The 25,626-nt window shown below is 58.2% G+C and overlaps 2 protein-coding genes across 8 annotated transcripts; both read right to left on the reverse strand.

The window, feature by feature from the left end:
• Window positions 1-1,049: 1,049 nt before the first annotated feature.
• On the reverse strand, window positions 1,050-12,638 carry TNNT2 (troponin T2, cardiac type). 6 transcript variants are annotated; one of them, XM_032133121.1, is made up of 18 exons: window positions 12,166-12,638; window positions 9,881-9,928; window positions 8,959-8,969; window positions 8,825-8,842; window positions 8,221-8,250; window positions 7,430-7,486; window positions 6,881-6,913; window positions 6,367-6,402; window positions 6,082-6,103; window positions 5,111-5,171; window positions 4,890-5,006; window positions 4,201-4,278; window positions 3,988-4,098; window positions 3,503-3,612; window positions 2,900-2,990; window positions 2,467-2,507; window positions 1,823-1,828; window positions 1,050-1,262 (listed from the first exon to the last, which is right to left on the reverse strand). In XM_032133121.1, the coding sequence occupies exons 2-18, from the start codon at window positions 9,916-9,918 to the stop codon at window positions 1,214-1,216; spliced, it is 909 nt and encodes a 302-aa protein (XP_031989012.1). In that variant the 5' UTR covers window positions 9,919-9,928; window positions 12,166-12,638; the 3' UTR covers window positions 1,050-1,213. The 6 variants fall into 6 exon arrangements, with proteins under 6 accessions (XP_031989012.1, XP_031989013.1, XP_031989009.1 ...); XM_032133122.1 differs by lacking the exon at window positions 8,221-8,250; XM_032133118.1 differs by lacking the exon at window positions 8,221-8,250 and having other exon boundaries at window positions 7,430-7,558.
• Window positions 12,639-12,731: 93 nt separating this feature from the next.
• On the reverse strand, window positions 12,732-23,838 carry LAD1 (ladinin 1). Of its 2 annotated transcripts, none has more exons than XM_032133117.1 (10): window positions 23,362-23,838; window positions 20,128-20,268; window positions 18,384-18,879; window positions 17,833-17,973; window positions 17,072-17,121; window positions 16,206-16,278; window positions 15,746-15,877; window positions 15,329-15,418; window positions 14,147-14,224; window positions 12,732-13,827 (listed from the first exon to the last, which is right to left on the reverse strand). In XM_032133117.1, exons 1-10 carry the CDS (start codon window positions 23,397-23,399, stop codon window positions 13,819-13,821), a joined length of 1,248 nt encoding a protein of 415 aa, XP_031989008.1. In that variant the 5' UTR covers window positions 23,400-23,838; the 3' UTR covers window positions 12,732-13,818. The 2 variants fall into 2 exon arrangements, with proteins under 2 accessions (XP_031989008.1, XP_031989007.1); XM_032133116.1 differs by having other exon boundaries at window positions 17,833-17,976; window positions 23,362-23,835.
• Between the last annotated feature and the right edge of the window lie 1,788 nt (window positions 23,839-25,626).

Raw genomic sequence — 25,626 nt, forward strand, 5'->3', positions numbered from 1 at the left:
AGCCACCCTCTGGATATTTCATGTCCCAGCTCTGCCACCCTACCCAGCTCTACCCTTTGCCCTCCACACCTCGGTTTTGAGGAGGTAGGTGGTGGGGAGCTGGTTGTCCTCCACTTGTGCCTCACTGATTCTGAGCTTCCCAGAGCCTTATTCCCCAAAACCTGGTGGTGTGTGTTGAAGTAGGGAAAACAAATCCTCATCCAACAGGAGCACAAGGCAGAAACCTGCAGGACACCCCCACATCACCAGGCAGGGAGGGGAGGACAGGCAGCCCCAGCAAGGGGGGACACAAAACATCTCGCCAAGGAACAAGATCCACCACCCTGTGCATCCTCCTTTCCCCAGTGCTCTGGGAAAGGCTTCACAGATGCTGTTTATCCAGGGCAGTATAACAGCCCTCCAGGACTTCTGGTGCCTTGGGCTGGCTGCCAGTCCAGATCCAGGTCCAGATCCACCAGGAACACTGGGGGGTCTGCAGCTGATTGTCCCCAGGGACAGCACACATGTGACGTGCTGCAGATCCCCAGCCCGATGGAAGAGATCTGCCCCTAAAGCACAGAGAAGTGGCCTCTCCACGTGGCTTTATCTCCAGGCTTCATTGCATGCCTTCAGTAACATGCAGAGGAGGCAAACACGGCTGCTCAGAATGGAAATAGGAATGGAAATGGCCTGGAAGGTGAGTTAGTGACTACTCCGTGGGCCAAGAGGCCTGGAAGCAGTGCCCCTGTCCATGGTGTCCCCCAGGGCCAGCTCTGACCAGAGAGGAGCAAGGGGAGCTCTGGTACAGCAAAATCAGAACTGAAGTGGCCATGATGAGGATTGCCCCAAAGTGCAGCAGGAAAAGCAACTCAGACCACTGAGGTCTCTCACCAAACCAGCCAAGGACTGCAGCTGAGATGATGCTGGGAGGCACAGGGACAGTTACTCAGGGGGTCCTGCGTGGTTGCTGTGACCTCTCAGAGCCCGGGGAGCAGGTGGGCAACTCGGTGAGCTGTGCTGAGCCTGTGCTGTGCCCTCTGGGATCAGAGCCTCAGCATGGACACCACACCTGCACCCCCTCACCACCTCTTTATTTACAGACACAACACCACTGGGGGGTGGAGATGGGAAGCTCAGGAAGCCTGAGCTGCCCCCCAGAGCCTCCGTTCCTGCAGCCAGGGTTCTGTGCAGCCGCTGCAGCTCCTGGGGCGCGGCCTCCTCTCCCCCTGAGCTTCTACTTCCATCGGCTGCCCACCATGGTCTTCCCACGGGCGCCCTTGGACCTGCAAGGGAAGAGGAAAAGCACGTGCCAAAAGGCATCAGTGACCACACGGAGGATGAGGTGGGTGCTGTCAGTGGTCCTGCAGCCTTTTCCCGTTGGATGTGCACTGCCCTGGGGGCCGAGGGTCTTCACTGGCCCCAGGTAAAACCTTGGGACCTGAGTCAAAGTGTCTTGGGACTCTCTGGAAACAAGCTCATGCAGTTGCCAGGCGATTCTAAGGACCCACCATTTCCTTCCCATGTTTATCCCCCCCAAAAATCGTTCAGAGAAGAATTGACAAGTTGCATCTGTGGCTGCAGAGGGATAAAAGCAGCTGCAGGATCCTTTGGGACCCAGCACATCACTCCCTTGAACCAGCCCAGGGGGAGCAGGCACTGCTTGGGCACAGGGCAGCACAGAGGAGAAGGAGGAGAAGGTTTGGGTGGGCAGTGAAGGGCATTTCTGGGTGCCAGTCCTTGGGATTGCCTCGTCCCTGAGCCCTGCTGCTGCTCTGGGGTCCCAGTGTCCCTGCAGCACACATGCAGGGGGACACACACAGGCCTCAGAAATGCCTGTACTCACCCTTTGCTGCAGGATCAGGCCGTGGTGGGGCAGGAGAGAAGAGAAACTTGGTGTGAGCGGGTGGGAGATGTTGCCCCTGACACATGGGGTGGGCTGAGCACCTCCCACATGAGGGGGGGTGGGATGGGGATGTGAGAGCACCAGGGTGCTCCTGGGAGGAGGGGTTAAACACCCTCCTCCACCCTCTTATGAAGGGTTCCCCAGCCACATGCAGGGAACATGGGCACGGGGACAGGCTCCCCTGGCCTTGTGGGCCTGCACAAATCCCACAGCCCATGGGATTTCCCCTGCTAGACAAGCTGGGATCTCCAGCACCTTCCTGAGATGCTGGGCAAAGCCCCTGCAGGGATGGGGTGGCTGGAGACTGGAAGGACCCCACAGGACACAGAGCAGAGGTGGGGTCTCCCCGGGGTCCATCCCCAGCTGGGGTCTCTGGGGAGGGGGAGGCCATGGAGGAGCAGAAGGGCAGGGACTGAGGTTCCTGGGACAGACCTGCAGGTCCAGGAACGCCAGGCACCAGCAAGACCAGAGGCAGGAGGGGGAAGGAGAGGAGGTGGCTTAGCAAGGGAGATCCATAGGGAGGGAACTGGGGAGCAGGAGCTGGAAGGACAGAAGATGTCGAGGAGGGATGTGCAGCCACTTACACCTTCTGGTGGTCACTGATGCGGTTTCGAAGGACATTGATCTGCAAGAAAAAATGGTGGGTGGTGAAGTCTGGCAAGGTGCCCCAGGCTGGGGACAAGGGCTGGGTGAATATGCATCACTGCTCTCTTTTCCCCAGCAGTTTTTCTGTGGGGTTTAGAATCCCAGAATCTCAGGATGGTTGGGGTTGGAAGGGACCTTCAAGCCCATCTCATTCCACCCCCCGCCATGGGCAGGGACACCTTCCACTGTCCAGGTTGCTCAGGGCCCCATCCCCGCCTGGCCTGTGATGTGTGCTCCCTGTGGTGGTGCCAGGTACACGTACCCACGAGCTGGGAGATCGCTTGGACGCCCCAGCTCATCTCCTGGCTGGGGAGCTGAAGGAGCAGCCAGGAACACAGAGGGTGGACAAATCACAGAGGCCCCGGGGCTCACCTCATATTTCTGCCGCTTGAACTTCTCCTGCAGGTCAAATTTCTCAGCCTCCAGGTCATGGACGTTCTGCCACAGCTCCCTGGCCTTGTCCCTGCAGGAAGAGCCAGCTGGGGACGGGGCAGGGAAGGGCTGTGGCTCCCAGGGAGCTCAGTGCAGGGATGGGGCACTGATGCCAACCCCTCACCTGCCCCCTGCGATGGGGCTCTGGAGGCTCCCAAGCAGGGATGTGTTACCCAGGCAGTGAATCCGGGGACCAGAGCCACGGGGGAGGTCAGTACAGATGGGGACACACGTCCTACCCGTGTGACCCTCGGGACACACCTGTCCCATGTGTGAGCGTGGCTCCCTCAGGACACACCTGTCCCACCCGTGTGACCCTGGCTCCCTCTCATGGCTGGTGCCATCAGCCGCAGCCCGGCCGCGGTGGCCCTGCACAGCCTCGGCGCCCGCGTCCCCCGTGGGGTGTCACAGCCCATCTCCAGCTGTGCCATCCCCCTCGGCTGGAAGCCCCAGGGAGCCGTCCCCCACCCGGGATCCTGCCCAGGAGCTGGGACCCAGCACAGAGCGTCTGCCCTGGCCATCCCTCCTGCAGCCCATGCTCACCTCAGCTTGTCCTCGCTGAGGTGGTCGATGTTCAGGGGCTTCCGTCGCTCACCGAGGATCTTCTTCTTCTTTTCCCGCTCCGTTTGCTTCTTCCCCCCCTTTTTCTCTGACTGAGGAAACCATCAGTCCACTGGAGAGAAGGAAGTCTGCCCAGCCTTTGCTCTCCTCCATCCCCAGTTCTGCACCCAACACCCTCAGCTTTTGGAACTCAAGAAGCACGTGAGGTCCTTGAGGACATTTTGGCAATAGTGGACAAGACACCTTGTCCTTGTCTCCATCCCCGTCCCTGTCCCTGAGGCAAGACTGGAACTGCACATCTGCAGAGCTGAGCTCAGGGCAGCTCTGAGCTCCCTTTGGCCCTGTAACCCCTGACCCAAGAGCAGTTCCCTGCCCTCTCCTGCCTGGAAACCCCACAGTGTCACATGGATGAACCCTTCCCAGGAGCAGCAGTGGCTCCATCACAGCCCCCTTGGGAGGGGTCCCACCTTCTGCATGTAACCCCCGAAGTGCAGCATGTTGGAGAACGCCTTCTTCTTCCGCGCCTCCTCCTCTGCCCTCTTTCGCGCCTCCTCTTCCTCCTTGCGAGCTCTTTCTTCCTGCCAGGGTCAGAAGCCGGTCAGCAGTGGACAGATGGACACACAGCTCGCGTCCCCAGACTCCCCAAGCCCATCCCAAGCCCCATTCCAGAGGACACTCACGGCCATGCGGGCCTGGCGCTCCTTCTCCCGCTCGCTGCGGATCCGCTGCTGCTCTGCCCGCTCCGCTCGCCGCTGCTCCTGCACAGGGAGGGGATCTTGGCTTGGACACCGCAGGGAATCTGCATCCTCTCTGTTCCAAGGGACAGATCCCTGACCCCAAGAGCCCTGAGAGCCCCAAGGGAGCCTGGGGACAGTGATCCCAGAGAGAGGTGCATCCGCATCAGGCACCGCAGCACCACAGCAGCCACACCAGGGGCATCCCAGTGACCGGGGACAGAGAGGGAATGGGTGGAGCTGTGCCAGGGGAGATTTGGCTGGATCTCAGGGAAAGGTTCTTCCCCCAGAGGGTGCTGGGGCACTGCCCAGGCTCCCCAGGGAATGGGGACAGCCCCGAAGCTGCCAGAGCTCCAGGAGCATTTGGACAGCGCTGCCAGGGATGCCCAGGGTGGGATTGTTGGGGTGTCTGTGCAGGGTCAGGGGTTGGACTGGATGATCCTGTGGGTCCCTCCGAGCTCAGGGAATTCTATGGTTCCCAGGCACTGGGGTACAAAATCTGGCTCAACCCTCAGGCTCTGTCCTGTAGGGACAGGGATGTCCCAGGTCTGCCAGGACAGTGGGGAAGGGACAGTGGCTGTGTGCCCACAGGGACAGGGTGGCAATGGCCAGAGAGGGGAAGGCTGAACACGTACAATCCTGTCCTTGAGGGACAGGAGCTCCTCTTCCTCCTTCTTCCTGCTCTCAAAGTGGGCTTCAATGAGGGCCTGCAGCTCGTTCAGGTCCTTCTCCATGCGCTTGCGGTGAATGTCCTGCACCAGACACAAAGAGCCCGAGCCTCCAGGAGCTGCCAGACACTGAGGGGGAGCGGCAGGAGGGCATCATCCTCAGGGGTGGGAACTGGGGCACAACTCACGTCAAAATCCAGTCTCTCGCCATCTGGGATTTTGGGAGGCACCAGGTTGGGCATGAAGACCCTGCAATGGAAGGGGAGCTGGAGCACGATGGGGCTGCAGCAGACCTGGGACAGAATGTGCCTCTCACCCATCCCAGCCTCCCGTCTGAGCCCTGCAGTCCCCAGGGATGCAGAGTGGGCACAGCTGGAGGATAGGGAGTGCAGTGCATCCTGCTGGAGGTGCCAGCTGGGCAGCCACAGAGGAAGACCTGTGGCATTCCTGGGAAACACTCCAAGGTGCCCACATGGCTGGAATAACTCTGCAAGCTGCAGACAATGTGGCCAGGGCCCTTTGCCAGGCCCCCTGAGCTGGCAGCTGCCCCACTGCTCCCCACAAAGGGCACCAAGGAGCCGTGTGTGACCTGGCACAGGGAGCTGGACCCTCTCATCCTCCAGGGCTCGAGGAAGGGCAGGAGAAGCTCAGCCGGGACACAAAGGGATGCAGGGATGATGGCTGAGGGCAGATCTGCCTCCCACACTGCAGCATCCCAGGGGCCCAGGAGGACCCCCCAGGCTTCTGGCAATGGTTCCCAGTCCTGCTCCCTCAGGCTCTGTCCCTGGAATGCTGGGACTCCTGGAAACGTGTGCCTCATGCCAGCCACAGCCAGGACTCTGTACCCCAGGCTGGGATGCACACACACACACTCGCACACACTCACACATTTCTGTCACCTGCAGGGTCACAGGGCAGCTGAGCTTCTCCCAAGGAGCATACAAAATGCTTCAGAAGTGCCTAAAGACCTCATTCCCTTCACACTCCATGTTTCCCTGTCCGTTTCTCTCCCTTTTTCTCTCCATGTCCCAGTCCCACCCTGTTTCCATGCTCTGGAGGCTCCCTGTGCCCTGCCCTTTACGGGCCAGGCTCTGTCACACGGAGCCTCTGCCCCGGCACAGCTCAGACCTTGCCCCAGGGAAAACCCTGCCACACTTACTTGGGCTTTGGCTTCGATTCACCTGCAGGTCCCAGGAGCAGGACAGAAAGACAAGGTCAGTGTCACCGAGGGGTTTCCTGTCACACCTTGACCCAACCCCCGCCCTGAGCCGAGCCCTCCCTCTCTCCCAGCAGCAGGGGCTTCACGGGAATCACTCCCCAGCAGTGAGGTGCCAGCCCTGTGCCAGAGGACACGCTGTGCCTGAGGCACAGCTGGTGCTGCTGGCTGGGCAGAGAAGCCCCTGGTACCCACAATCAGGCAGAAGGAGCAATGGTGATACTTCACCTTCCCCAGGCTCCTGCTCTCGGTCTCCCTCTCCACCTGTGCAAAACAGGAAGCTTTGTGTCCCCGTGGCCAGTCCTGCCCAGGGACACTGTGGGGTAGCTGTCCCCCTCTGCCCCATGCTTGTCGCCACTGCAAACCCCAGCTGCATCCCTGCAGGATGGACGGGGAGAGCAGGCCCCTGAGGGACATCCCTCACTCACAGGGGGGCCCGGACAGCTCCACGTCCTCTCCAGGAGGAATCCAGACAAGTTTTGCAGGAGCTCAGGCTGGAGAAGCAGCAGTGCTGCCCTCTCCTGCTGTATTTTGGGTGAATTTCTGCCCGAGGCAGCACAAATCCACCACTCCTGTCCTGTTGGGGGATGTGGCCAGGGCAGCTCTGCCCCATTTTCCACAGATCATCCCTTCGGCAGCAAATGAATTCAGCACCAAAACCCCATTCGAAGGGCCCAGTGCCTCAGGGACTGGGATCGGGACTGGAATGGCCAAACCCATCTCTCCTCCGCTCCCGCTTTACCTTCTCCTGCTGCATTCGTTTCATCTTCTTGTTCTGTTTAAAAGCAATGGGAGATCATGAGCACCCCTGGGTGAGGGCAGCCACATCCCCCAGCACAGAGGGGTCCCAGCACCCTGACCGGGGGTCACAGCCGGGATCTGAGCCTGCTCCAGCAGCAGTGACAGCACAGTCACACACCAGGCCACCCCTATGCCCCAAAGCCACCTCATGAAATCCAGTGCTCTTTGGATAATCAGACACATCAGAGCTCAATCCCACCTCTGGAAATCCCCTTGGTGAAACAGCCTTGGCCCCTTTCTGGCATTATTTCAGAGGGCTGGACGCAGCCACCAGCAGCAAACACTGCATCCTCACGCTTGTAGGGCCCAGGCAGAGCAGGGAAGGGCATCTCAGTTCAACAGCCCCTTACTGGACAGCAGGTCTGGGGGACAGCTGCCCCTCTGTGCTGATGTGCCCCGGTCACAGCCACGCTGGACGTGCCAGCCCCCACCTGGAGCAGAGCATGGCCCCGCCAAGCCACGGGAGCTCCCTGGCTCAGCCTCCACTCACCTTCTGCCTTGGTTTCTTCGGTCTCCTCCTCCGCCTCCTCTACCTGCTCTTCCTGGCCTGCGGGATAAGGCGCAGGGTGAGTCCGGCAGCGCCGTTCCCCGGCTCCCTGCGGCTCCTGCTTTGGGATAACTGCGGCACGGAGCCAAGAGAGACCCGGGGAGCCGCAGCCACGGGAAAGAAACAGCGGCTCGGGAAGCAAAGGGCTCCTCTCTAACCTCACCCAAGGGCTGCTCTGTGCTCGTCAGGGAAAAGCCCCCTCAAATTAGTGAAATTAAAGGGTTTATCGCTACCTCCTGGCTTGTCCCTCACCCCCTCTCACGCTGCCATTCCCTCACACCCCAGGAAGGGAGGAGGGATTTCTATTGCTCTGCTCTAGCAGTGAGCTCCACGAGTGGCTGAGGACGCGCCTTCGGCACCTTCCCGATCGCGTCTGTGACACTGCTGGAGCCTTTTTCCACTGGAGGGAGCAGTGTCCCCACAGGATTCCTCCACTGGAGCCAGGGTGATGCTGTGCCCGCGGGCCCTGGGGACACTGCAGGTGCCACAGCCAGACAGAAAGGAAGAAAAAGAGGACAGCAAAGACAGCAAACCATGGCTGGCAGATATAAGAGACAAGGCACAGACAGAGGATGGACACACAGCACAGCAGGGCATGGGTGGAGTGCAGGAAGAAGAGAGAGAAGTGGAAGAATGAAAGAAAACCATTCCCCAACCAGGGAGAGGCAGAACACATCGACCCACGACTTTTCCCAAGAGCAGAGAGAGGAAATAATGAAAGGTGCAATAACTACCGTCGTCTTCCTCTATCCATTCTTCCTCTTCTGAGCCAGGGAGGACGGAAGGAATAAGCACAGGGATTAGTTGGGTGCCACAGAGTTTTGGCATGCGTGAGGTGAGCACTCGAGCACTGCAGGGGCTGCCCCCTGCACCTCCCTTCGCTTTTACACTCAGGGTGTTTTGCCTGGCAGTGCCCGGGAGCAGCCAGAGGCTCAGCCCAGCCCAACCCAGCTCCCCAGTCCAGCCCAGCCCAGCCCGTGCCAGGGTTGTGTCTCCATGGGGCTGAGGCAGGTAGTCTGAGTTTGGGCAGACTGTCACACGTTCAGCAGAGGCTCCAGCTCCCGTTGGGATATTGGGATCACACCTCTGCCAACACTCATGTCCAGCATTGCCAGCCCTGGTTTGAGTCAAGGGATCACTGACAAAAGAGATCCTGAGAAAATTCAGACTGGTTTTGGTCCTACTGATGTTTCAGGTGCAGGCATCTCAAACATGGTCACATCTGCCTTTCCTGGACATGATTTGCCCATTGCAGCCCAGGAGCCAACCCCCAAATCCCCCAGAAGAACACTGAAGCCCCAACACTTGGCTCTTGGTCCTTGCAGGTGCAACTCCTACCTTCCTCCACGCACTCCTCTTCACAGAGCACACAGGGCATGGACAGAGAGAAGGGAAAGAAGCCTCAGGTTATTGGAGTTGCTCTGATCAGTTTTTGGCCTCGGGGCAGCTGCAGGTGCTCCATGTCCTCTTACCTTCCTGCTCCCTGCAAAGCACAACAGGAATTTACAGAGTCACACCGAGTTGCTGGAACGGGGCCCACGTGTCCATCAGTGATGCCGAGGGGAATTTGGGATTTCCTCAAGGCTGGCACCCCTTTCTCACAGCACAGGGCCAGGACTGCTGGGCAGCTGCTGGGTGGGTGGCTGCCAGGTGGCAGTGGGGACAGGGACAAGGCCCAGGTCACCCTGCAGGCTGTGGAGAGCAGGGGCCGAAGGTCTGGACTGACACTTTGACAGCGGTCAGGGCACCCCACCAGTTTGCAGCATGAGAAGATGAGTGACCTTGGCCTGTAATCCCAGAAATGGGCATCTCACATGCCACCTTTGCCCCCAAGTCCTTCCCCGACCATGGGGGAGATGCACAGCCTGTCCCAGGTGTGCCCAGGGGACAGACTGGTGACACACATGTGTCTGGCGTGGCACTGAAACACCAGAGGACTCAGGTCCCCTTTCTCTGCTGGGGGAGGAGAAGTGGGAGCTGTGTTCAGACTCACCCCTATAACCCCAACCCCATCTCTCCAGGATGTGCCTCCTGGCCCAGCAGCCTCCATCAGCAGAAGCTGCTCTCAAATCTGGGCCTTGGAGAGTGATGCTCTGGATGTGGCAGCAGGACCCCATCAGCAACACACTGGTGGCCTCAGGTTTTCCCATCTCTGTCTCACGGATTAAGACTGCAGCATTTTTAACACAGGAACCATCCTGGTCCCGCCCATGGGTGGGGACACAGCTCCCAACACAAATTCCCACTGCGGGGGTCGGGCACTGCCAAGGCAGAGGGGCACAGGCGGGGGGTCCATGGTGGGTGCTGGCCTAACAACGAGAGCACTTCCAAGCAATGCTGCAGTGGGAAGGTGGGAATAGGGGGAGAGGAAAGGGTTAAAACCACCCCACTTACTGCTCGTACTCCTCGGTGACCTCCTCCGTGTCTGACATCCCTGGTTCTCTGGCAGAGTTGGAGGCAGATTGGAAAAAGTGAGGGTTAGAAGCGAGATAAGGGCCAGCACAGCCTGTCCCTCAGCACCAGGACAGGGGCACAGAGATGCTGCCTCTCTCCAAAGCACTTGGAGCTTCCAGCTGTCCCCAGCCAGGCTGTGACAGCGTTATCTCAGCAGAGATAAGGCTCCCGCCCCCCTCCCGTCCCAGGATCACAGCTTGCCCCAAACAGGAGGCAGGAGATCGGACACAGACTCCTGTCCCACTGATAACTCTGTCAGGAGCCATGTCCACGGCACTCAGCCTCCCTGGCCCAGCCCTCTCAGGGCTGTGTTTGCTCAGGGGCAGGAAAATCACCCCATTGCAGCTTGTTTTGCTTCCTGACTATTCTTAGCTCAGGGACGACCCCTTCTCTCAGATTTACAGCCCTGCACCAGGCACAGCACAAGAGCTCAGCAAAGCCTGCCAGCCCAGCCCTCCAAGTGCAGAACTGCTGGGAAAGGGACAGCCTGGGCTCAGCAGAAGCATTTCTCCCCTATTAGCTGAAAGGAACAATTACAACCTGGTTTAGTAATTTAGCCCTGGTTTTAGGGCTAAAACCTCTCCAGAAACAGCCTTTCATCTTCCCAGCACATCTGTCTCCCTCCCAGCTGTGCTCAGGAGGACTTCGCTCATCATCTCCCCCCATCTGACCTTCACCCAGCACTGCAGTGTGAGATCTGCACCCACCAGCCCCATCCCCAGGCATCCTGGAGCAGCCCAGAGCCCCAGCCCCAAGCCCAGCCCTGTCCCCTGCTCGTGCCAGCCCTCAGCAGGGCTGAGATGCCACAGGACGACGCAAGGCAGCTCTGGAAATAACTTCCATGTGCTGAACCACCTGTTCCTAGAGCAGCAAGGCTTCCCTGCTCCTGCTGCCCAGAGTCTGGGAACAACTGCTCCTGGCTACATCTGTTGAGCATTTATTACCCAGGATGGGTAGGACAGGCCTCAGGACTGCTTATTCAAGATGCTGGATCCAGGGTTGGAATGCTCAGGCATGGGAAAGGGGCATTCCAGGAGGAGAACCTCAGCATAACAACGCCTCGAGAGGGTTCTAATCTCACTCTGACTCACACGGTGTTTTTTGGAGACAAGTAAAGTCAGAACTCGGCCCCCTCTGCCTCAGGGTCACTGCCTGCTCCTGCCATCACTGTTCCCTTTCCTGTAATGGCTCCAAGCACCCCCTCCAGCACCATCCCTGGGATCTCTGCTTCCCCACAAGCATCAGTTCTCACTCTTCCCCCAGGCTCAGCATGGTCCTGATGCCTCGAGTTTGGCCAAATCATTTGTGTGGCCTCTGAGCACCCAAGGCTCCACATCATCAACTCATGACACGGGAGAGGAGGGTCCCCGCTCCCGACAGCATGAAAGCCTCTTCCTTCCCCATCGCCCTCCTCCCTCAGACACTGCTGGATCCCACAGAGCTGAGGGAACAGCAACAAATCTGAGACTGTTAAGAGGGTACACAAGAGAAAAAGTGGCTCGAGAAAGTATTTATGCATCCTCTGCACAGAAACACATAAACCTTTCCATTAAAGCTCGGAAATCTTGATTTGGTAGAATTAGGAGAACCCAGCAGATGTAATAGAGCTAAAGAGAAAACATTGCACTGACAACAGAAAATCTCCCAGAATTTGCTGTGTACTAAACAGTCCAGATATTCCTCACACTCCTTGAAATCCCCCTCTCCTTTAGCTCAGGGCTGGCTGCTCACAGCTCTGGGGCTGAGTTAATCCTCCACAGTTCTCAGTCTCTGCTCTCCTCCAGGCAGACATGGAGCTCTCCTTTCCCACCATTTGCTCCAGGAACGGGTCATGTCCCTGCTCCAGTCCTGCTTGGCAGGGTCAGACCAGGCACAGGAGCATCCCATCCCTAACCCACCCCCTGGGCTGCCAGAGAGCCAGGGCCAGGCTGGCCGTGGGCATCACATCCCTGCTGTCCCCTGCAGAGACACAGGGCACGGGGACCTGGGAGATTCCCCCAAACCAGGGCAGCCAAAATCCATCTGAGCCACCTGGGCACCCATGGAGGTGGTTCGAAAGACAAATTGCAAATACAGCCCGCTGGAGAGGGTGCTGATGCTTTATGCGTGGCAATGCCTCCATGGCATAAAACACTCAGCAAGCGCGGCCGGGGAAGCCCCTGAGCCCTGCCGGGTCTGGACCCAGCGCATCCCACCCCGGAGGGGCGGGCGCGGCCCAGCCGTACCTGTGCGCGGTGATGCCGGGGAGCGCGGGGGAGCCGGCGGGGTCTGGGAAAGGCTCTTTGGGGCAGGAGGCTTTAAGGGGGCTCCAGCGCCCACCCCGGGGCGGGCAGCGCCGCAGGAATGTGCCCGGCGCCCAGCGAGGAATGCAACACTTGTGAGCTGCTATTTCGGCAGCCGCGGCCCTGGCCCCCTCCGCCGCTCCCCCTTCCCCCCCAAGAGCCCATATAAGCCCAAGCTATTGTGCGGCCTCAGAGATTTGCTATTTTAAACCCTCCGGACCGAGATACGTGAGTGCCCGAGGGGCTGACACAAGCCAGCCCAGCTGTCACCGGGCCGGGACGCTGATAAGGCAGCGCTGTCAGCAGTGCAGGAGCAGACCCTGCCCGGCAGCTCCCACCCGGCTCCCTCAGCCGCTGCTCCGAGCTCGGGATGCTGCAGCGAGGAGGGAAGAGTCTGTTTTTAACCCCCCAGGACACATTTGGTTCGGGTTTTTCCCTATTTTCCCCTTGTCGGGAGAAGGGAAGGGAACAGTTTCCAGTCCCAGCCCAGCAGTAGGTGACCAGGAGTGTCTTAGAAAGAGCAACTTTTACTAGAAAAAAAAGCACAGAGAAACCCAAGTCCTTTCCCAAGCCCAAGAAGAAGGATCAGCTCCAGGGGCAGCAGCAGATTCCCACACCAGATTTGTCACTGCAGTGGTTGCTCAAGGCACAACCCAAACCAAAGAATGGCCCCAATAGGAGGATTTGAGCCCTTTGCCCATGGCACCCTAGAGCCACCCTGAAGGCCTCAAGAGAGCATCCCCCATCCCTGCTGGGTGGGCTCAGCAGCCCCGGGAATGCAGGATCAGGGGCTGCACAGCAAAGGGCTCAGGAGGAAAGGCAAGAGGGAAATGGGGCCCAGCACTGGGCACTCAGCTCCATGAAAGCCCCAGAACAGGGCCATGGCCATGGCCAGGGCCAGCCCACCCTCCCTGGATGACTGAGTGAAGGGTCACTGCTTGTAGGGGCAGGGGATGGCAGGGACAAGGACAAGTCTCTGTTTCAGCTGCGTGTGGAGGGAACACCAGGGCCAAGTCCCGCCTTCTCCCATGAGACATCTCCGAGCACTTGTGTGACTTCACAAACATTGGCCTTTGGTCAGGTCACTCTGGCAGTGACAGCCTGGCAGGGGGGTGACACCCGCCTGCCCCACCTGCCCCAGGCAGCAGGGACGGATGTGGTCCATGGATGTGCAGCTGGAACTCCCTTGGCCAGGCAGGTTCTTGCCCCACTGACATCTTCCAGCTGCCAGGGAGCCGTGTGGGGGATCCCCTTTGCCAGGGCAGTTCCGGAGCACAGGCAGAGGACAGCAAACAGGAACAGAACAGCAAAATGTGGTGGGCAAACAAGGCAGGAGTTTGCCTTCAGCATCTGCAGGGAGCCTGCAGGCCTGGACACCCCCAGACAGGCAGTGAGTGGGGATTGGGGGCACAGGGAGACTCTTCCAGGCTTCTTCCTTCCCATCCCACAAGCAGAGGACCCCATGACCTGGGCTGCACCCAGGTCACGTGTGGCACAGGGGACTCATGGCAGTGGCTGCTGGACGGTTGGGTAGGGCTGGCTTTGATCTTCGGAGCAAACCAGTTTTTCCCACATGGTCTGATAGCACAGCTGGTATTATTGCAACTGGAAAAGAAAGTGGGAACCATTGAGGCTGTGCCTGAGGCTGCAACCCCCCCAGAGGCAGCTGCTTTAACCAGGACTGTGGCTGTCCCTAGCAGGGCATGGGGCAGGCAGGCATCCCCTAAATCCCATCACAGGCCACTTCCCTTCTCCTCCCAGAGCAGAGTCCTTCTCTCCCTTACAGATGCCTTCAGTTGTCCCCTCCTGCTGACTCCCCCAAGTCACGGGGTCCTGATGACCCCCACATCCCCTCTCCCCCCATATCCTGGCTCTGCCCCTGCCTCAGAGGATGCACCAGGTTTCAGAGCAGCTCCATAGCTACCTTGGTGTCTCCAGAGGTGTCTCCAGGCTGCTTTATCCAGACATCTCGCTTTGCCACGCTGTTGATTCTCCGGATTTCCTGCAAGCAGGAGAGTCACAAGTGACAAGAGAAGGTTTTCCCCATGCATTGTGTGCAGTGTTGCCTTGGCCTGACTTTATCCACACCTTGAAGCACACATTGTCCTGGTAAAACCAGCCAGCTTAGGGATCCTGCACCTGGGAGGCCCTCAAGGCCAAGTGCAGCTCCAGGCACAGCAGTGGAGCAGGTGCTGCTAAAGGGAAACTGATCAAGGAGCTGCAGGCTTTCCCCAGGAGGGACCCCAGGAGCAAATCCTTTGCTGGCACAGCTGCCTGGCACAGACACATCTGGGCAGTGCTGATCTCCCAGCCCAGCCTGGACTCACCTTCCCTGGCTGCAGGGCTGGGCTGGAGCTGCACCTCCTGGCCCAGGTGGCTGCAGGAGGCTCTGCCAGGAGCAGTGGCCAAAGCCCTCCCTGCTGTGAGCAGTGAGACCTGCGCAGGACCTGCTGAGCCCCTCCTTTCCAAGAACACCAAACCACCCTGGGGCCAAAGGCTCTCCTGTCCCTCTCCTGCACGTCCAGCAAGTAGCCACCATGGCCAAGTGATGACCTCTGAGTCCCCTTAGCTGGGCACTTTGCACCCACAGCCACAAGACCCCCTATTTTTGAGGTGCAGATGACCCCAGACCCCTCATGCACCAGGACCTCTCCAAGCACACACAGGTCTCCAAGCCCCTCAGACCCGAAGGACCGAGCACACAGCTCCTCTCCCATTGGTCTCCAGGCAGAGCTGCTCATCCAGACAGAGGTGGTGGGATGGCAGAGATGGGATCAGGCTGGGGTGGCAGGCTCAGGCACCCCCGCATGTCCTGGGATATGCACCCAGCTTGCTCCTGCTCCCTCCTCACCCCACCAAGGCATGAATCATGTGTCTTAGGAATTTTGGGCTCAGTCAGGACACAGCAACAAGTAGAGCCTTGATATCTCATCATGGTGGCCCTGCAGCTCTGAGACCTCCAAACCCGGCTGAACTGCTCTCAAACCCTTCAATAGGCTCAGCCAAGGGTTCATCCACCCTCCAACCCCACCCCCAGGTGCAGCACCATGTCCTGTGAGACTGCCTGGTCTCAGGGCTCTCACTTGAGGTTGACACAAGCTGGTACCTTGCTGTTTTCCTCCTTGACAGGCTCCTGAGCTCGACTGATCCACAGATTAATGCGGGATGTCACCGATCCCGGGATCTTCAGGTTGTCCTGTGGCACAGACAGGGACACCAGGGTTACAGCAGTAGCTCTCCCCCTGCACGAATATAACCCGGCCCAGTCCCCAGGGCACGGGGAGACTGAGCGGAGCTGCAACACGCAGAGCCCAGCCCACACGTTGGCTCCATCCCAGCTCCTCAAATTCCAGCTCTCGGCAGGAGCCCACACAGCGCCGGGGCAGTTCCTGTGTCCAAACCCAGCCCTGGCACCCAGCTCTGAGCCTGGTATCCGCAGAGGGGAAGGTTTTCCCCGAAGCCAGTGCCTGCCCCAGCCCAGGACCTGCTGGGAGGCCCTGGCCCAGCGCAGCTCCTGCCTCACCTTCCTGGGAGCCGCGGGCTCCGCCTTGCTGGGAGCGCTTCCCTCGAAGAAGTTGCGTTTGCTCGCCACCCCCTCCGAGGAGAGCAGGCGACTCTTCTGGACTGGCACGGAGGATTTCACCCCCTCCGAGCGCTGGGAGAGAGAGGGGAGTCAGCAGGGCTGTGCTGCACCCCGAGGAGTGAAAAGGAAAGTCCAGCTAATGGGTCACACCCTGAGCCCCTTGGGGTATGCTCCCCCCGCCCATCAGCAGCACTGCTTCCCCCAGTGCACCACGCAGCATCCCCAGACTCCCTCCAAGGGTCCCTGCTCCTAAAACCCTGAGGCCAATCCCTTTTCCTGCCTGGCACCATCTCCTCCATCCCCACCAGCTCTGGTATTTGGTGCAGCTCAGTTCCTCCCCTCCCCATCTCCCTACATGTCCCTCCCACCCCAGCCTAGCTCTGCTAAGGGCCTTTGGTACCTGCACAGCCGAGTTGTACTTTTCCAGCTTCTCCCCAATGGTGCTGTTGCTGCCTGGGATCCTCAGACTCGCACTGGTGAAGGAGAAGGAAGAGTTGAAACCAGCCCCCTCAGGATCTCCTGGGACTCAGCCCATGGTCCTGGGGGGCTGCACTTGGCAGGAGAAGGCCCCGTCCCACCCAGGCACTCCTGCATCTATGTGCCTGGTGAACCAAGCAGTTCATTCCCTGCTGGGGACTGAGATCTCTGGGTGTCACCACCTTTCCAGGGCCATACTGAACACTGAAATATCTCGGCCTGCCCTGGGTTCAGCTCTGCCAGCTCTGAACTGCATCGCCCCCAATGTCAGCGTGGCCCTGCCTACAGCATGCACCTGCCCATGGGGGTATGGAGGATCCCTTGGTCTGGTCACCAAAGCCAGGTCAGGTTGCTCATGGACCCGTTTTGATGTCCCCATGGATGAACCCCGTCATGGTGCTGCACCTGTGCAGACACAAGCACCAACATGGAACTATATGACTCAGGAGACAGTGGGGGCTTGCTGGGGGATATTGGAGCAACCTGGGAGAGTGGAGGATGTTCCTGCCTGTGGCAGAGGTTGGAATGAAATCTTTAGGGTCCCTTGGAACCCAAACTGTTCTGTGATTCCAGGATCTCATTTGGATGCAAGCTGCATGTTGGACATTGTCCTGTCCTCTGCCAAGCATCGCTGCCCGACCAGCCCAGCACCCCAGGGACCAATGTCCAGCAGATCTGTGCAGATCTGTGCCAGGCCTGTCAGGCCCCATCACCTCCTCCTCCCTTGGAAAACAAAGGAAGGCTATTCCTGCCCAGCAGGACCAAAGCAACATGATGAGAGGTGCTGACCTCCTGGTGAGAGGGCTTTGGCTCTCTTCTTTCTGCTTCCTGGAGATGATCTGGAAACACAAGGAGAGGAGATCCTGCAGTGAACTGTGGTTATCCAAGATAAGCATGGGAGACACTATCTCACTGATCTCCCCCAGGAAAGCTCCATTTGCACCCACACCAGAGCTTATCTCATATCTCAAAGCTCCCCAGACTAAAGACACTTTACGGTGATAACAGTTTTATTCCCAATAAAGCCTCATGGAAGTCAATCAAGCATAACCAGTCAGCCCTGATTCACAGCAGGGAGGATCTCGACAGTTCTTGGTTTTCCCAGCCTCTCCAATCACTTTATTCCAGAGATCTGTTTTGAAATGGAATATATTCTCAGACTGTAACATGGGATGAGAGGGAGGATGGATGTTATTTTTATCCTGTGCTTTCAGATAAGACTGGAAAGGCTGGAAGGTGGATGGTAATTCCTGTGGCTCTGGAAATTCTGAGGACAATGAGCTCCCTGTTCTCTCATCACTTCCCATGAGTTTTCTCTTGGCCAGCACAAGGTGTATGAACTGAACATGTTCATCCTCACACACCTTCGGTCAGACACGGAGACGGAAAACAGGGGGAAGAGGGAAGCAGAACTGCAGTGCCCAGACCAAGGGTAAATTTTGAACACACTTCTGGGAACAGGCTCTGCCCACATAATCCAGAGGCCAAAGCAATCGTTCCTTCCCCCCATCCTCCACTGGAATTCTTTCCCCACCTGCTTTAGCTCTTACCCGAAAGGAGACGGTTCTTGGGCTGGTCCGTCGGATGGAGCTGCTGAAGGTGACGTGAGTTGGAGAAGGGTCTGGCTTTTCTGCAGGTTCATCTCGGGGCAGGGACAGCTGGATTACCTGCTTTGAGGGGTTCCTGGATGGCTGCTGAGGAAAAAGGTATCAGATGCATCCCCGCAGAGCCTGCAGAGAAGACTGAGGTGCAGGAGCTGAGCAGTCAGGGCGGGAACTGGGTTTGAGGCGGGAGTTTGAGATCAAAATCCTCCGAACCTTTCCTGTCTCAGTTGGACATACAGAGTCCCAAACAGCTCTTCAGTGTCACCATGATGGCAATCAGAGGGGCTTGCTGGAGAGGTGATCAGGACAGCACAGGCCAGGGAGGGGAAGGAGGTTGTGGGACCCTCTCTGAGGTTTGCAGCTCTCAGAAAAACCTTCCCCAAAATCCTTCAGGTCCCATTTCCCTCCTGGTACTTTTGGGCTGTCCCTCTCTCTGGTCCTCCCGGCACCCAGGACCTCTCCCCCCAAGGCCTGGTGCCCCACCCATTCCTGCTCACCTGCTGCTCCGGAGATGAGCTCACTGCCGAGGTTTTCTCCTCTGTGCTGCGGTTTCCCACCCTGGTGAGGATCTTCACCTCCCGGAGCCGGCAGCTCCCCACCTCTGGCGGCTCCTTCGCCTCCTTCCTCTGCTCCCCCTGAGGAGTCCACACTCCTTGGTCTTTGTCCTGGAGCCGTGCCCTCACCACCACCTTCCTCTCGGAGGCTGGCTCCAGGTTCTTGTCTCCTGGCGGGTCCCCTCTGCCCTTGGCCACCTCCTGACCCCGCTCTGCAGCCCGGCTGCTCTCCTGCCTCCCACGGGGCTGTGGCCCTGCCTCCAGGCAGTTTTCTGCCCCCCCTGGCTCCTTCTGCTCCTTCTGCTCCTTCTCCTGCCTCAGCTTTTCGGACGTGGGCGGGAGGCACCTTGTCCTTCTCCCTTCTTGTGTCTTCAGCACCTCCGGGAGCTTTCTCTCCTCCCCATCCTCCGGAGACTGCGGCTTCACCAGGGATGGAGGTCTAGGAACAGGGACAACATGGGATGACAACCTCAGCATCTGGGGCTAGAGGGGCGGATTTCATGCTGCAAGTGAGGCAAAAGGCTCTGGGGAGGGACATAAAAATCCCACCAACATCCTGGAGTCCTCCCTGCAGACCAGGGCTTGCAGCCACACTCATCCCCATGACCCCAGCTCAGCTGTCTGAGAAAAAGTTTGGATTAAAAGTCTTTTTTTTCCTTTTTGTCGTAGAGATGAAGCATTTCCGCATCCTTGTCCCAGGACACCAGCACCCACCAAGTGCTGTGCCAAGGAGATCCAGGCTCAGGGCAGCATGCTGGGTCTGCTGCTGGATAAGAAGTGTGGCTGTGACTCTTCCCACCATCTTTAAATGGGAAGTGTCAGTTGGAAGTCAATCTGCTCTGGCAGCTCCACCCACAGTCCCAACATGACCCGTGAAAAGCTGTTTCCGCTCCTTCCCCCAGGCAAACAGGCACAAGGTCTGGGAAGGGGCAGGCTGTGTCTGCACACTCCCAGGATTGGGAAGGAGGTGGGATAACGTTTGCCCTCCCCCTGAATTGCAATCACCACATGGCCAGCCTGTGTCAGCACCAGGGAACACGGACTTGTCCTTCCCACCTGGTTCATTTTAGTCATGTCCAGCCCCCATATCCAACCCAAGCATCCTAACTCCATCCTGTCTGAAACACAGAAACACATCTGGAGTGGGAGTCTTACTGTGGACACAAACCATTTAAATACTGGACACTTCCAGGATCAATTTAGAGAGTGGGTCAGGTTGTGTAAGGGCAGCCAGTCCCAGAGCACCTCCAAATCCCAGCTCCCTGCAGCCAGGAACTTTGGAAGCACCACTGGAAAGCCCTTGGGTCACATCCCCACTTCAGCCAAGGTCCCACAGCGTCACTGTGAGGTTCAGAGGGGCAGCACAGCCAGCCAGGCTCTGCCTGCTCTGCTCTCCTGCCCTGCAGAGCTGGGCACCCCCTTACCTGCTGCAGATCCCACCTGGGCGTGGCCAGCACCCACCTGAGTTCTGCCCTGGCACCAGCCCTCCCCCAGCACTCCTGCTCCTGTGCCATGGACAGCCCCCCGAGCCATCCCCCCGTGCTCCTCCTGGGGAGCCCATCCCTCCTCCCAAGGGTCATTGGAGCTCAGCTCTTCCCACCGTCGGGAGCGATTCCCACCCTCCACAGCAGCAGCTGCCAGGGCTCAGGGTCAGGAGCGAGGCCAATGCCAGCCAGACCCCACAGACCTGCTGGAAGCCGGGCTGGTGTCTTTGACAGGGCTGGCAGGTTCCTCATCCGTGGATGTGGAGGACAGCAGGTTCCGGTGCCTTCGCCGGCGCTCTCTTTGCTGCTCTTCCTCATCCTCCAGGGTCCTCTGCCTGGCCAGGCTGTTTGGGAGGAAACACCAGGACATGGGGAGGCTGTGTCCTGCACGGGGACCCTGAAGCCCCTGTGCCAGACAAGAAAGGAACTGCAACACCCTGGGCAAGGCCAAGGGGCTGACAGAAGTCACCTTGCTGGAGGAGAGCAATGCCAGCATGAGCCAAGCGTCCCAAAGTGCTCTCACTCCACCCAGCTGATGCAGGCCCTTCCCAAAGCAAGCACTTGACTTCCCAACTCCTATTTTCTCCTGCTGGAGGGAGCACTCATTTCAAAGGAATCCCTATATTAAGCAAACCTTCCTGGGGAAGGATATTGAACCTGTAACTCAGCCAGACCAGGAGCCTTGAGCTATCACACAAACTAGAAGGGTAACCACTATGGCACAAGATTTTAGCCCAAAAATAAGCTGTGATGATGGAAATTTAATTTTTATAGAGCAAAAAGCCTCAGATGCAAAAGTATCAGAGGCTGGAGGCAACTGCTGAGAGGCTCTGCCAGGGGATAGGGCTGGCAGGGCTCCTCTTCCTCCCTGCATGTGCCTGGACTGGGAACTGTTTATAACCACAGACTGAGCTAAAAAGACAAGGTTTGGAATCATCTTTGAGCATTTTATTTTGCACAAGCCAAATGTAGTTGGTTTGGGTTTTGTTTTGTTTTTTTAATAAAATGCCACTAGGAATAAAAAGTTCTCTGGAAAACAGCAGTTCTGCCACCCTTTCTCCACTGTGCTAAACCTGCCCACCCTCTGTGCCGGTGCATGAACTGTCTTGGAAAACAATTTTATTGGCTGGATGGAGCTTTTCAGAGCCGGGTTCCTCTCCCCCAACACGCCCTCAATCAGCCACAAACACTGCAGGGAACGCCATGGAGCGCCCGGCACCCCAGCAGAGCCTCCCTGCGCAGGGTCCATCCCAGCACCTCATCCCAGCTCCGTCCAGCGGCACCCAGGCTCAGGCTCTGCCATGAATTTGACTTTTGGCGAAAGTCAGGGGGGTAGGGCCGCGTTAAGGCAAGCGCGGCGGCGAGGACTCGCGCTGGTGCGAGTTACTGAGTAATCCCAGCCGGTCATAAATTAAACCGCTTTACCCCCCGCGAGTGTTTGCGGCTTCTGTTCTTCCTGCTCGGGGCAGGCGGGAGCGCGGCGGGGCCAGCGGAGCGCGACGGGAGCGAAAGGGGGCCAGGGCCCGGCGGAGAGCTCAGGGCCGGGGACAGGACAGGGCAGTGTCCCGCTTCTCCCCCGCTGACCCCGCAGCCCAACAGCCCCAACAGCAATCGGACCCGCTGCTGGGGGGCTCCGGGCGGTCTCCGATGGCACGCTTGGTACCGGGAGAGACGGGGCTGGCGAAGGCTGGGATGTGGCCAGGGAGCACCCCCGGGTGGGGAGGCAGCAGGGCCGTGCTCGCACAGCACCGGGGCAGCGATCCCTGCGAGCACAGTCCCAGCCGGCCGCTTCCCGGCTGTCCGGGGGGACACACACACACATGCCGGTGCCTCTGCACTCCTGTCCCTCAGGCAGTGACAGCACAGAGCACTAATGCTGGGCTAAATCCTCATGACGACCAGGTACCACTTTGTGTATACAATCACAGGCTCCTTCGAAGTGAAAATGGGATTTTCCTGCCTTGAATTACCGTGGCTTCTTCTGAGGCAGCACAAAGCCTGGCACTACCCACAGGCAGCTCCTCGTTATTTGTAATTAAGTGATCCACCCATCAGGCTATGGATTTGCTGTGCCAGTCTTTCCCCCTTCTTTTCAAAGAGGGATTTATTTTTTGCTGTCTTACCTTTTTTAACTCAAAGAGATGAGTAAAAAAAGTTTGGCAAGTGTCCCTGCCTTGTCCTTTCCTGCCCTGTCAATGATTAGTGCAGAGATTTCTGACATTTCTGCTGTTTCAGTGCTGCCTCATCTCAGGAGAGCTCAGGAAATGCCTTCCGGGGTTGTGAAGCACAGGGGGTGCAGGACCCAGCTGGGCTGGTGTTGGGGTAAGTCCACGGCTCAGAGCAGATGGATCTGGACAGGGCTGAAATGGCCTCTGGATCTGTCCCATCCATGGCAGAGGCAGCTGAGAGCTGGTGGCCTCAGAGCAGTGGGGTCTCAATTAAAATAAGGAAGTTTTTCACAATGAGGGGAGGAAGGCCCTGGCACAGGGTGCCCAGAGAAGCTGTGGCTGCCCCAGCCCTGGCAGTGTCCAAGGCCAGGCTGGACGGGGCTTGGAGCACCCTGGGCTAGTGGAAGGTGTCCCTGCTATGGCAGGGGGTGGAACAAGATGAACTTTAAGGTTCTTCCCACCCAAACCATTCTGGGATTCTGTGAACTCCCCTTTTTTACACCCAGTACCGAGGTTTGCAATTAAATCTCGGAGCCATCACATCCACTTGGACCAGGATTCCTGCTCTGATTTGTGGGACAGCGTGGCTGTGTTTGAGTTTCCATCACTGCTCCTGCACAGCCGGGGCTGCCCTGGGGTCTGCAGTGGGTCAGGGCTGATCCCTCTTTGCTCCAGCTTCGTGCGAGCCCCTAACCCACCCCAGGATGCCCAGGAGCCTCCCCTGCTCTGAATCACTCTTTGGGAAGGCCGAGGGAGCGGAGCTGGCGGTGCTGCGGGGATTGCTCAGTCACTGCCGCTGAATCAGGGCTTGCTCAGCACAGGATGGGCTGCGGTCTCCGCAGGGCAGAGCAGGACACGCACCCAGGGGCTGCATGGGCATGGGGGGAGTGGAAACGCCCCCAGCCAGCTCCAGAGCAAGTCTGGAGGCACAGCCCAGACACTCTGTACCCCAAAGAAAAGGCAAAACAGACCCAAAATGTATCCAGCATGGGGCGAGAATGCTTATCCAGGTAATTCTCCTGTGCAGGGCTCAGCTTCCCCAGGCAGCAGAAACAAAAACGCCTCTGATCCTACCCAGCCACAAGAAACTCCAGCAGCGCCGAGCTCTCCGTGGGGCTGTCATTCACCTCTGCAAACAACAAACAACACCCCCAGCGCAGCTGCCCCCTCTTCCCATGCTCCCCAAAAGCCCCTTCGGCCACCAGCAGCCCACCCTCACCCCCTCCCTGCGCCGCTGGAAAGGGTTAAGCATTAATCCACAGCACTTACCTGGAGAGATCAGACCAGTTCCTTCTGCTAAAGGACATTCCTGCTTCCTGGGAGTTTCAGAGAGCCCCCAGAACCCGAGCAGGCATCCAGGCCAAGGTGCTGTGGGAGCCGCGGGGATCAGCGCTGCCCGAGAAGGGAGGGAGGAACTCCCTGCAAGGTTATTTCCCTGTGCACCTTTACCCTGCCTACCACCCGCTCCCCACCAGCTGCATCACATGGTTCCTTATCTACCTGACCCAGGCAGGGCTGTGATTTGTGAGCCAGCGGCGCGGGGCGAGAGCTGCCCTGCCCAGCAGTGCCACGCAAAACCAGAGCCCTCCTCGCTGCCAGGCTCCGAGCCGGGACCCGCGGCTCGAGCCATCCACGTCTCCCAAGGTTTCGGAGACAACTCCCTGCTGAGAACCTGTTCTACCAGCCACAATCCACCAGTCAACAACTCCTGCAGCCCGGCGGAGGAGGTGAATTACCCCGGGCTGAGTGGGAGGAGGTTGGCTCCCGGGGATCCAAAACAGTCATTAAAACACCTCCGGCTGGGCGCAGTCCAGCCCTTCCCAAAGAGCTTGGGAGGGTCCCCTGCTCCTTCCAGCCCTTTCTAGATGTCTTGGATGGAGCTGTCAAGGTCTCCCCATTCTTATGAGCTTTGCTGCAGCAGTGAGCACTCACTGAGTCTCAGGGGAGGGGGCTGGAGCATGGGGGGATCCAATTTTTGTGTGCTGAAACCCTATGCCAGAGAGGAGCTGTGTGCCCAGGCTCATCCCACGCCTGGACCCAGCCCATCAAACCCATCCCGGCCTCTGGATGTGCCCCGAGACCCCCACCCTTCCACAGGGCAGCCCCTCCTGCCAAGGGCAGGTGTGAAGCCCTGGGGGCACTGCCTTCAGTGGGGAAATGGGGGTTGTCTTAGTGGGGATGGGGGGCCAGGCACAGCAGAGCCAGGTCCCAGCCTGGATTTTCCCACAGCATGGCCAGGACCCCAGTGCTCCCACTGCTCGGGCAGCCAGGCACTATTCCCTGCAGGAAATGTCATCCAGGACCCCTTGAGTAGAGCCCCTGCTCCCAGGGAGCACCATCCCTGCACCAGCCCGAGGAACTGGTTGTGAGGCTGGGCTGGCCCTGCATGCCTCCAGCCCACAGGGGTGTGCCATGACCTGAGCAACGATTTTAATCAAAGGTTCCTGATTAAAATCCCATTTCTAGGAGATAGCCCTGTCAAACAAGCTGCCTGCTCCAAGCAGGGCTTGCTCTCTGCTTTTCTGTCTTCTTGCAGTAATCGCTCATCTTTCACGTGTTTTCATATATAGAGAGAATTCAGCCAGTTGTGGCATAAGGGAAAAAAAATTACTTAAATAACCTTGCAAGCATCCTGCTAATTGCTGACAAACTATATATAGCAGTCCAGCATCAGCAGCTCCTCTAGAGCAATAAAAGCTCTGTGATTAATGCGCAGCAAGCACGGCGCTTGCAAAACTCATCGCCAAGGGATAGCACTGGAGCACAGGACTTAGCAGGGTTTTCCAAAGGATTACACTGAACATGGCAGTGAAAGAACACCCCCAGCTAGGATCTACACGGCAAAGGAATATAAAACCTCCCAGTCTGCGATTCCTCTTGTTATTAAGTTGAAGAAATTCTAGACGGGCATTTAGTGCCTGGGGATTAGGCAGAGGATGAGCTTGGCTGACACTCGCCCCCGTGCTGACACTCGCCCCTTCCCAGGGCTTTATTTGCAGCTCAGAAACCTTTGGAGCTGAACAGAGTTTCCTCTTTATTCAAGATCCCTCAGAGTTTGCCCCGTTTCCCTCAAACCCAGGAAAATGGTCAGTAGAGCAAATATCCTTCAGCAAGAAGTCCCCAAGGCCTATTCCCCACTGCTGGAAATCTCCTCCTTTAACCTGGATGGGTCCTGCTGGGCTGTTTGACAGCACAAAGCATTGATCTCTCATGGCTGGAGATCTTTGCTGCCAGGGAGCTCCTGTTTTCCCTGATGTTCCTCACGTCTTTCCGTGTCCACCATAATCCCAAAATTTCGCTCCCAAGGAGGCAAAGCCAGCCCAGAGCCCCTCATCTCATAGATGAAGTCATGCTGGATTTTTCCCCTGTGAGTTACTTTATACCCCTCCAAACCTCCTTTGCCACTTTATCCCCAAACTCCAAGTGCTGCTGCTTCTGAATGTCTGCATCATCAGTCTTCCCCTCTGCTATGATGAAATCAGAGGAATTATCAGCAGTTTGTTATCTCACTACTGTTTCCACTTTGCTGGTTGA

The sequence above is a fragment of the Corvus moneduloides genome, chromosome 24 (assembly GCF_009650955.1).
Source record: "Corvus moneduloides isolate bCorMon1 chromosome 24, bCorMon1.pri, whole genome shotgun sequence".
Lineage (NCBI taxonomy): Eukaryota > Metazoa > Chordata > Aves > Passeriformes > Corvidae > Corvus > Corvus moneduloides.